This window comes from Hippichthys cyanospilos, chromosome 6 (genome assembly GCF_059441005.1).
Source record: "Hippichthys cyanospilos isolate Australia breed blue-spotted pipefish chromosome 6, RoL_Hcya_1.0, whole genome shotgun sequence".
NCBI classification, from domain to species: domain Eukaryota; kingdom Metazoa; phylum Chordata; class Actinopteri; order Syngnathiformes; family Syngnathidae; genus Hippichthys; species Hippichthys cyanospilos.
The window spans coordinates 22,986,549-22,998,765 of NC_142374.1; the positions used below are offsets into that span (position 1 = coordinate 22,986,549).

Genomic DNA, 12,217 nt, shown 5'->3' on the forward strand with positions numbered 1-12,217 from the left:
GATGGAGCTGCGCTAAAGGGAATGTCAACCAAACAATCAGATAAATCAAACTTTATTAATAGACGATCAGAAATTAAGAATAAAGACGATTTGTGGAAAGTAGTACCTGAAGAATGGGGAAAAATAAGTCTTGATACCATTAAAAGACTGTTAAAATCAATGCCAAGACCACTCAAGAGTTTAAAAGAATATAATTAGGATTTTTTTTTTTATCAAATTGCAACGAGAAACCTTAAGATTTAAACCTTGTTGATTTAAAAACAGTTTCTGAATTTATTTCATAAAATCGCATTCTTCATATAAATGGCTTCAAAATTGGAGCATATGTAGCATATCAAAATTCCTAACAGGGTGTTGTAAAATTTGAAAAATGCATTGCAAAGCAAAAAGGAAAAACAAAAATATAAATATAAAAAAATATGAGATTACAAAAGATGAGATTTATTTAGTTTTGCAATAGTTTTTACGTCGGCAAAGTGTCGGTGTGTCTTTTACACGCTAACATCGAAAATACGAGAAATTTTGCTTATATTTTGGGAATTACGGTACATATGCAATCATAAACTTGATGGAACATGGATGTGTGCAACTTCGGGTTTGGGTTTGGGTTTCCAAACATATAATTTACGGATATGAACACAAGAAAACATGAAGAATGAATAGGTGAGATTCATTCTGTTTTGCTCTACACGGTAACGTAGAAAATACCCGATTTTTGACACTAAAATGACGGGCGCGTCCTCTACGCAGGTGCGTCCTATTTTGGGGGAATTACGGTAATTTTTTAGGGTACCATGTCTTAAAACAATCATCATAGTTGTTATATACGATCTATTTCCCGAGGGGGGCTAGCATGGACGCTTAGTTAAAGGTGACAAAACAAAATGGACGCGAAATCGATGGAGGAGTCATGAACCTGAGCTTCCAGAATATCGATCCCAAACAAGTTATTATGTGACCTGGAAAAAGGAGCGAAACCGTAATCCGCTATCCGATAGCCGGATGGCTCCTAACACGAAGGTCGACGGACGGGCCTCTTCATCATTACCGTTAGCGGAATAGCGCTAGCGCTCCGCGGGCATCGCGGATCGTTTACGGGATGCCGATCTAACCCCCTCGTGTTTCCTTCTCCCCCGCGTCCCTTTTCAGACATCGACGAATGCGCCGAAGGGAAGCACTATTGCCGGGAGAACACCATGTGTGTTAACACACCCGGCTCCTTCATGTGCATCTGCCATACGGGCTACATCAGGATCGATGACTATTCCTGCACGGGTGAGTTCCCGTTCCTGCCTTGGTGCTTACCGGAGACACGTTTGGATTTTCCCAGGATTCTAAAGAGCGGCCGACCAATGAAAGGAAGCTTTAACAACCTTCGCTTTACACAGAATAGCAAGAGTGGGCACAAAAGGTCTGGCCGGTGAAATTTCAAATGAGCTTCCAGATCCCGAATGAGGCTCAAGCTCGGATGAAAAGCGAAGATATTTTGGCATTTGAACTTTGCAAAAAGGACACTCTGCTACTGTTTGAGATCGACGCGGCTTGAGGCAGCTCCGCTCTCTCTTTGATCGTTGATAAAACTGATCCGAACTGATCAGCGAGGGCGAAGATAGTTGGTCTGGAGGGGTGCCACCCCCCCCTGCATTAGCTGCCGTTCTCGATATACAGCGTGAGTACCCGAGGAGGTTGGAGAAGGCACTTAGGGGGGGACGTGAGATTTTACCATGATTTCCCTTTCAAATTAAGAGCAAATTAACTGGGACATGGAGGAATTTATAACTAAATTGTCTTATAGCGATTGTGTTTTGTTGTTTACGAATTTTCATTCATGACGGGATTTTTGGGCAGAACTAAAATAGCCGATCCAGCTTCGAAGGTTGCCCGGAAAAAACAGCGATGAAAGTGCTTCCAAAGGTTATTAAATCAGATGGCACAACACTTTTTTTTTTAAAGTTTTTAACCCCAAAATGTGGAAGTTTGAATTCATTTTTTTCATGAAAAATTGCGCTCGTTAGGGAGCACTTGGCTCGAGGTGACGAATCGATGAACAAAGGTTGAGAACCGCTCTCTCGTCCAAGATTAGTCATGGCAAAATGAAGCCTCGTGAAACACATTTTTTACACTTCCATTAGCCTTCAGTTTCAAACCAGGAGCACCATCTAGAGGAGTAAAGAAATTTCACAGGTGCTTCGTGAGGCTTCACTTCCCCATTTTTTATGTATTACATAATTTCCATTACATTTGATGATCAATTTTATAATACGGTGTTGAACATTTTTTTCGCTTTGGTCCTGGAGTCCGAGACGAGCTTTTTAGTTTCACCGATAAATAGTACTGAACCCTGATTGGTTCCCCGCGTGAGGATATAAAGTCCTACCAGGGGCTTTGTCATAAATTGTTCCAGTTAAAAAAAAGTTTACGTCGGATGTGCTGAAGTGTGGAATGGCTGGCACCGTGTAAATCCTTGGCCTCTTAAGAAGCAAGGGCTCTCCAGCTACTAGTTGTAATGGCCCTCTCGTTGCCCATATAAGGACAACTAATTGCCCCCTCAATGCCGATAAACATTTGACTGCAAGGCTATTCGCACACAGGCAAACAAACGGGAAGGAATTGTTTCGGCTAAAGCGATTACCAAATGTCTATAAAAGCCGAGTGTTTTCCAATGACGCTAGAAACTTGGATTTTTTTTTCCAGGACTAGTAATGTGATTGTTGTGGCATTATGTGACAAATAATGGAAATTCCTTTGATTTTTTTATGATATCATAAAAGAGTGACTTGAAAGTAAACACCAGGGAGCTGAAATTTCCAGAAGATGATTAAAACATGTCAAATTTCAAAATGCAACGATTCAGATGTTTCTATAGGATTGCAGCAGGATATATGACATTTTGTGTACAAAAATAATCATTGTCCAAATTTTGTACCATATGAAACCATTCAAATTACTATTTTTGAGATGCATTTTAATAGGATTTATGACATTGATTTTCCTGCCATTTTTGCAACATTCCGTTGGGCGGTGGTCAAACTCAGCAAACAGATAATTCTTTGTTGGCTTGTGTTTCACCTCAAGACAGTAGGTGGCGGTAGAGACTAGTTCAAGTGTCACCAGCACTTCACAGGCTACAAAGACAGAACATCCCATTTTTCAATTTTTGTGGGTGTTAATAAATTTAACCTACATATGTATGGCTTGAATTGATGCCACTGAATAATTTGAGTGGTTAAGGAAAATAAAATCATAAATAACTTTAATAATTATGTCTTTAAAAGCTTTTACAAAATCGGAAAAAAATGCAATGTGTATAATTTGCAAAGAGTGTACACACTGTACAGTTAGCATTTATCAAAAACAAGTTTTAACCAGAGATTGTATCTCAAGCAGGATTTTTTCTTATATTCCTTCATGTATTCAATGTAAACATAACCCCGCCATTTGTTTAGTACCCAATTTGATTTCCAAATCCTCAATAGTCCGACCGTGCAATATTAATCCCCGCAAAGACAAAAGTACAAGAAAAGTCACCTTGTACTGTACTTTTGGAGGAAGTAGCGCTGTTTCTTGTCTCTCGTTCTCACGTGACGTGAGGTTGCTTGGCAACCTGCCACACGACTCCCACCAGCAGGAATATAAATATATTCTTGCCAAGGAACATCTTTAAGATCAAATCAAGCTTTTCTCACGTGCGTGTGCGTCTACATTTTATTAAGGTTCCATAAACTCGGGCTTCTCAATCTTTTCCAATCTTGTATCACCTGTGAAATATTTTTCGAGCAAACAACGAGCTAACCAAAGCATTTTTTGGATGGAAAACAAACTTAAGAGTGCTGTGGCCTCCATTTTTGATTTATTAGCGCCCCAGCAGGCTCTGCTGCAAGGTTTGCTAGAAAATATTGTTATTATTTGGGTAAAGCCCAATAGGAGCGGTTAGGGTTAAGGTTCTTGGTTCAAACTCAAATTTTACAGAAAAGAACGAAAGAAGGAAAATGAAGAAGCAACGTCAAAAAACGGAAGCGGTGTCGGTTAGCTTTTCATGCTATATTTTTTACAAAATTCACCAAATATAGAATTATATCGTTTTTCTCAAAATAGTCCCTAAAATAACAAAACAAAATTTCCGCTTTGCGGTTATGGCAAATTGGATAAAAGTTCCAAACATTTTTTTTTTTTTTTTGGGAGCGTTTCCCTGCTGATTTTCTAGCGTAAACCCCGCGTGGGAAATCGTCAAGAATTCAGTGCCAACGCTGCAAGGTTTACTAGAAAATATTGTTATTATTTGGGTAAAGCCCAATAGGAGCGGTTAGGGTTAAGGTTCTTGGTTCAAACGCAAATTTTACAGAAAAGAACGAAAGAAGGAAAACGAAGAAGCAACGTCAAAAAACGGAAGCGGTGTCGGTTCATTTTTCATGCTATTTATTACAAAATTCACCAAATATAGAATTATATCGTTTTTCTCAAAATAGTCCCTAAAATAACAAAACAAAATTTCCGCTTTGCGGTTATGGCAAATTGGATAAAAGTTCCAAACATTTTTTTTTTTTTTTTGGGAGCGTTTCCCTGCTGATTTTCTAGCGTAAACCCCGCGTGGGAAATCGTCAAGAATTCAGTGCCAACGCTGCAAGGTTTACTAGAAAATATTGTTATTATTTGGGTAAAGCCCAATAGGAGCGGTTAGGGTTAAGGTTCTTGGTTCAAACTCAAATTTTACAGAAAAGAACGAAAGAAGGAAAATGAAGAAGCAACGTCAAAAAACGGAAGCGGTGTCGGTTAGCTTTTCATGCTATATTTTTTACAAAATTCACCAAATATAGAATTATATCGTTTTTCTCAAAATAGTCCCTAAAATAACAAAACAAAATTTCCGCTTTGCGGTTATGGCAAATTGGATAAAAGTTCCAAACATTTTTTTTTTTTTTTTGGGAGCGTTTCCCTGCTGATTTTCTAGCGTAAACCCCGCGTGGGAAATCGTCAAGAATTCAGTGCCAACGCTGCAAGGTTTACTAGAAAATATTGTTATTATTTGGGTAAAGCCCAATAGGAGCGGTTAGGGTTAAGGTTCTTGGTTCAAACGCAAATTTTACAGAAAAGAACGAAAGAAGGAAAACGAAGAAGCAACGTCAAAAAACGGAAGCGGTGTCGGTTCATTTTTCATGCTATTTATTACAAAATTCACCAAATATAGAATTATATCGTTTTTCTCAAAATAGTCCCTAAAATAACAAAACAAAATTTCCGCTTTGCGGTTATGGCAAATTGGATAAAAGTTCCAAACATTTTTTTTTTTTTTTTGGGAGCGTTTCCCTGCTGATTTTCTAGCGTAAACCCCGCGTGGGAAATCGTCAAGAATTCAGTGCCAACGCTGCAAGGTTTACTAGAAAATATTGTTATTATTTGGGTAAAGCCCAATAGGAGCGGTTAGGGTTAAGGTTCTTGGTTCAAACGCAAATTTTACAGAAAAGAACGAAAGAAGGAAAACGAAGAAGCAACGTCAAAAAACGGAAGCGGTGTCGGTTCATTTTTCATGCTATTTATTACAAAATTCACCAAATATAGAATTATATCGTTTTTCTCAAAATAGTCCCTAAAATAACAAAACAAAATTTCCGCTTTGCGGTTATGGCAAATTGGATAAAAGTTCCAAACATTTTTTTTTTTTTTTTGGGAGCGTTTCCCTGCTGATTTTCTAGCGTAAACCCCGCGTGGGAAATCGTCAAGAATTCAGTGCCAACGCTGCAAGGTTTACTAGAAAATATTGTTATTATTTGGGTAAAGCCCAATAGGAGCGGTTAGGGTTAAGGTTCTTGGTTCAAACTCAAATTTTACAGAAAAGAACGAAAGAAGGAAAATGAAGAAGCAACGTCAAAAAACGGAAGCGGTGTCGGTTAGCTTTTCATGCTATATTTTTTACAAAATTCACCAAATATAGAATTATATCGTTTTTCTCAAAATAGTCCCTAAAATAACAAAACAAAATTTCCGCTTTGCGGTTATGGCAAATTGGATAAAAGTTCCAAACATTTTTTTTTTTTTTTTGGGAGCGTTTCCCTGCTGATTTTCTAGCGTAAACCCCGCGTGGGAAATCGTCAAGAATTCAGTGCCAACGCTGCAAGGTTTACTAGAAAATATTGTTATTATTTGGGTAAAGCCCAATAGGAGCGGTTAGGGTTAAGGTTCTTGGTTCAAACGCAAATTTTACAGAAAAGAACGAAAGAAGGAAAACGAAGAAGCAACGTCAAAAAACGGAAGCGGTGTCGGTTCATTTTTCATGCTATTTATTACAAAATTCACCAAATATAGAATTATATCGTTTTTCTCAAAATAGTCCCTAAAATAACAAAACAAAATTTCCGCTTTGCGGTTATGGCAAATTGGATAAAAGTTCCAAACATTTTTTTTTTTTTTTTGGGAGCGTTTCCCTGCTGATTTTCTAGCGTAAACCCCGCGTGGGAAATCGTCAAGAATTCAGTGCCAACGCTGCAAGGTTTACTAGAAAATATTGTTATTATTTGGGTAAAGCCCAATAGGAGCGGTTAGGGTTAAGGTTCTTGGTTCAAACTCAAATTTTACAGAAAAGAACGAAAGAAGGAAAATGAAGAAGCAACGTCAAAAAACGGAAGCGGTGTCGGTTAGCTTTTCATGCTATATTTTTTACAAAATTCACCAAATATAGAATTATATCGTTTTTCTCAAAATAGTCCCTAAAATAACAAAACAAAATTTCCGCTTTGCGGTTATGGCAAATTGGATAAAAGTTCCAAACATTTTTTTTTTTTTTTTGGGAGCGTTTCCCTGCTGATTTTCTAGCGTAAACCCCGCGTGGGAAATCGTCAAGAATTCAGTGCCAACGCTGCAAGGTTTACTAGAAAATATTGTTATTATTTGGGTAAAGCCCAATAGGAGCGGTTAGGGTTAAGGTTCTTGGTTCAAACGCAAATTTTACAGAAAAGAACGAAAGAAGGAAAACGAAGAAGCAACGTCAAAAAACGGAAGCGGTGTCGGTTCATTTTTCATGCTATTTATTACAAAATTCACCAAATATAGAATTATATCGTTTTTCTCAAAATAGTCCCTAAAATAACAAAACAAAATTTCCGCTTTGCGGTTATGGCAAATTGGATAAAAGTTCCAAACATTTTTTTTTTTTTTTTGGGAGCGTTTCCCTGCTGATTTTCTAGCGTAAACCCCGCGTGGGAAATCGTCAAGAATTCAGTGCCAACGCTGCAAGGTTTACTAGAAAATATTGTTATTATTTGGGTAAAGCCCAATAGGAGCGGTTAGGGTTAAGGTTCTTGGTTCAAACTCAAATTTTACAGAAAAGAACGAAAGAAGGAAAATGAAGAAGCAACGTCAAAAAACGGAAGCGGTGTCGGTTAGCTTTTCATGCTATATTTTTTACAAAATTCACCAAATATAGAATTATATCGTTTTTCTCAAAATAGTCCCTAAAATAACAAAACAAAATTTCCGCTTTGCGGTTATGGCAAATTGGATAAAAGTTCCAAACATTTTTTTTTTTTTTTTGGGAGCGTTTCCCTGCTGATTTTCTAGCGTAAACCCCGCGTGGGAAATCGTCAAGAATTCAGTGCCAACGCTGCAAGGTTTACTAGAAAATATTGTTATTATTTGGGTAAAGCCCAATAGGAGCGGTTAGGGTTAAGGTTCTTGGTTCAAACGCAAATTTTACAGAAAAGAACGAAAGAAGGAAAACGAAGAAGCAACGTCAAAAAACGGAAGCGGTGTCGGTTCATTTTTCATGCTATTTATTACAAAATTCACCAAATATAGAATTATATCTTTTTTCTCAAAATAGTCCCTAAAATAACAAAACAAAATTTCCGCTTTGCGGTTATGGCAAATTGGATAAAAGTTCCAAACATTTTTTTTTTTTTTTTGGGAGCGTTTCCCTGCTGATTTTCTAGCGTAAACCCCGCGTGGGAAATCGTCAAGAATTCAGTGCCAACGCTGCAAGGTTTACTAGAAAATATTGTTATTATTTGGGTAAAGCCCAATAGGAGCGGTTAGGGTTAAGGTTCTTGGTTCAAACTCAAATTTTACAGAAAAGAACGAAAGAAGGAAAATGAAGAAGCAACGTCAAAAAACGGAAGCGGTGTCGGTTAGCTTTTCATGCTATATTTTTTACAAAATTCACCAAATATAGAATTATATCGTTTTTCTCAAAATAGTCCCTAAAATAACAAAACAAAATTTCCGCTTTGCGGTTATGGCAAATTGGATAAAAGTTCCAAACATTTTTTTTTTTTTTTTGGGAGCGTTTCCCTGCTGATTTTCTAGCGTAAACCCCGCGTGGGAAATCGTCAAGAATTCAGTGCCAACGCTGCAAGGTTTACTAGAAAATATTGTTATTATTTGGGTAAAGCCCAATAGGAGCGGTTAGGGTTAAGGTTCTTGGTTCAAACGCAAATTTTACAGAAAAGAACGAAAGAAGGAAAACGAAGAAGCAACGTCAAAAAACGGAAGCGGTGTCGGTTCATTTTTCATGCTATTTATTACAAAATTCACCAAATATAGAATTATATCGTTTTTCTCAAAATAGTCCCTAAAATAACAAAACAAAATTTCCGCTTTGCGGTTATGGCAAATTGGATAAAAGTTCCAAACATTTTTTTTTTTTTTTTGGGAGCGTTTCCCTGCTGATTTTCTAGCGTAAACCCCGCGTGGGAAATCGTCAAGAATTCAGTGCCAACGCTGCAAGGTTTACTAGAAAATATTGTTATTATTTGGGTAAAGCCCAATAGGAGCGGTTAGGGTTAAGGTTCTTGGTTCAAACGCAAATTTTACAGAAAAGAACGAAAGAAGGAAAACGAAGAAGCAACGTCAAAAAACGGAAGCGGTGTCGGTTCATTTTTCATGCTATTTATTACAAAATTCACCAAATATAGAATTATATCGTTTTTCTCAAAATAGTCCCTAAAATAACAAAACAAAATTTCCGCTTTGCGGTTATGGCAAATTGGATAAAAGTTCCAAACATTTTTTTTCGCGAGCGTTTCCCTGCTGATTTTCTAGCGTAAACCCCGCGCTGGAAATCGTCAAGAATTCAGTGCCAACGCTTTTACGGCTGCGACAAAACATCTCCGACTTGTACTAATAAGAACAATAGAGCACCACTGAAGCAGCAATTCTACTACTTTTTAATCTGTGCCGCTAGCAAATTTTATTTCCGCACTCTACTTGTTTTCTGCCTCGGTGTGCTCGTTCCCCAGATTCTCCATGGAGATTGATGCCCCCCCCCCAACCCCTTAACCCAGTGGATTAAATTGCAGCACTGTATTGTACGCGGGCTCTATTAAAACGGCTCCAAATCATCGCGCGGCAGCGCGCGGGCCGCGCGTCTCCTTATGAAAGTCAATATGCGTGATTAAAGCGGGCTAATACTTGGGGGTGGGGCCGATGTCATGACTCATTCCTCGCATCAGTCGAATTACAGCTGTAATCGCCGCAAAGAGTTATTGCGCGGCAGCTAGCGTACATCCAGTAGTTGGACTTGGTAGGAAATGCACAAGCGACGGGAATGGGTTGGCGGGGGCAGAGCTACAAGGTGCCTCACAAAAGATATTCGGATTACGCCGTCACAAATGAATTTCGCTAAAAGCACTCACGTCCATAGTTAAATCGATTGGCCGATTCTAGCCTTGAATTTTAAAAATTCATATCTCCTGATATTTCATAATAACAATATGAAATAATCTGATAAAGTTGCGATTCTGATAACCGCAATAACAAAGGTGTTCATTTTTAAAAAGAGAAACAAATAAAGGTCACAGGATTAACGTCCTGCTCAAAGACGAACGTTGTTTACGTGCAACCAATGCTGCTTTTTATGACCTGCTTTTTTTCTTTCGTGTTCTTTTTTTATTGATCGCTTCTTTTTTCTTGCATGCTCTTTTTGGTTGTTTGCGTCTTTTTTCTTGCATGCTCTTTTTGGTTGTTTGCGTCTTTTTTCTTGCTTTGTTTTTCTTTCGCGCTTCTATTTTCTTGTGTGCTTTTTGTTTTGTTTGCTTTTTTTCTCTGCGTGCACTTTTTTATTTGCGTCTTTTTTTTGCTTGCTCTTATTTAAATGTTTGCTTTTTTTCTCGCTCGCTTGTTTTTTCTTTTGTGCTTATGTTTTCTTGCGTGCTTTTTGTTTGCTCCTTTTTCCTTTCATGCTTTTTTCTTTTTTTATCTTTTTTCTTGTCTGCTTCATCTTTCCTTTTTCCTTCTTTTTTTCCTGCTTGCCCTTATTTTATTGTTTGCTTCTTTTCCCTTGCATGCTCTTTTTTATTGTTTGCATTTTTCTTTTTTGTGATTTTCGTGTGCATCGTTTTTCTTGTTTGCTTGCTTTTTTCTTTAGTGCTTTTTCCCCTGCATGCTGTTTTTTATTGTGCACATCTTTTTTCTTGTTAGCTTCTCTTTTGTGCTGTGCTCTTTTTTTGTTTGCTTCTTTTTTCTTGCCTGCTCGTTTTCATTGGGTTTTTTTTCTTGTGTGCATCTCTTTTGTCAGCTGTTTTTGTTTGCGATTATCTTTTTCGCTGAACTGAACACATTTATCAGAATCGACCGTAAAACTGAAAGCAAACATGACTCGAGGCAATCGTTAAAAAGTTCAAATGAATAATAGGGCTCCACTTTATGCACGCCGACGCCTCTTTAGCACCAGTGGCAGTAATTGACAATAAGGATGATGCTAAGCTAGCTGCCTCTTTCGGAACCATCGGACATCTGCGAGCAGTTGAGAAGGAGCCCAAAGGGAGCGCTGATGGCTCCAAATTGACCGCGGAAGAAATATTACAGCTGTGGAAGAGAGACATTAAAAGCCGCCTCTCCGCTACCTATTGACATGGCGCATTCACATGATGTACGAGCGTTTTTATCTCCCTGGATTGCTTCGGCCAATTAACAGATTGCAAAGTCAGCCGAAACAATGTCGCCGTATCGACGGAGCCCGCCTTTGGCAGCGGGCCGTCCGGCAAAAAGAGGATTAAGTTGACGGTAGTTCATTTCATGGCTCAGTGTTTACGTGGCGGATTAAAGGGGCCGATTCGCAAATTTAATCCCGGGGACCGAGCCGTATTTCTTCTCGGGCTTGTCGGGGGGTCCCACCGACCGCGCCGTGTATTTTACGGCGAGGCCGCCCTCCCCGCCGCGGGGTCATCGGTTCAAATCCCAGCTGGAGCTTGAATGCGCCGCGTGGGCTGCTCCAGACACGGAAAAAACAAGTCTAAGCAAGGTCATCGCTTGTGTTCTTCGTCCCAAAAGCTTAGATTAGCGCTTAATCCGTATGAAAGGTAGAGGCTTGCTTCTGCAGTCGCTTTGATTGTTATTAAAGGAGGCTGTCCAGAGGTGTACACGCTGCCGTCCTCTGCTCGCGTGTCCTCGTTTAATCCCGAGATAACCGGACACGCTTTCCCGAGGCGCAGCACCTGACACGAAGATGTTTACCCCCCACCCTCCGCTCCATATTTTTTTCTCAGCCACGCGCAAGCTAACCTGCGTCAAGCATTTTTGGAAGGAAACGCTTTAACGACAGTTTGTGTCACGTGCCGGGCCGGAAAAAGCCGCGATGATGTTGTTTTTTGTGGAGGGGATGGAGACGGAGCGAGTCGAGCAGGAGTAGACGCATCCCTGCTGACTGGCTGACTGTACATAATTGATTGTTTGTCTGTCTACGCCTTGAGCAGCAGGAGCCAGGGAGCAATTACCTCACGGCTCACCTACAGTGCTCCCAGCGCAGACATGTAATATCCCCAACTACCGCAATAAGCCAAAACACTCAACTCAAGGGAGAGCAAACACTTGGCATGCACCTGCTGCACTCTTTTCAAAGTGAGGCGGGGCACAAGCGACCTTGGGGGAACTAAAACGCTCCTCTCTCCTCTGCTCTTCAATTTACACTTCAACAGTTAGCCCGGACGGCCGCGGATTGAAAATGGATTCAAGTTTTTATATTGCAAGAATACGGTCGTATGGTATGAAAAAGAAAATGGAGGCTTCATAAGACGTTGCAATTTTGGCAAAAGCGGGGGTTTTACAGTTTTGCGTCAACCCCGGACCCCGCCATGTTATAAAGACAATGTCTTTTTTTATATACAGTGTTATCCATCCATCTATCTATCTATCTATCTATCTATCTATCTATCTATCTATCTATCTATCTATCTATCTATCTATCTATCTATCTATCTATCTATCTATCCTATTTAGCTTGCTAGATAGC

General features: G+C 39.3%; 1 protein-coding gene across 1 annotated transcript in view; it reads left to right on the forward strand.

Annotated features, from left to right (window-relative positions):
- Positions 1–12,217, forward strand: part of nell2a (neural EGFL like 2a) — a 102,009-nt gene that overhangs the window by 59,232 nt on the left and 30,560 nt on the right. The window contains exon 13 of the mRNA XM_088416469.1: positions 1,150–1,275. Coding sequence (XP_088272595.1) covers positions 1,150–1,275 — 126 coding nt within the window. The remainder of the gene's footprint in view (positions 1–1,149; positions 1,276–12,217) is intronic.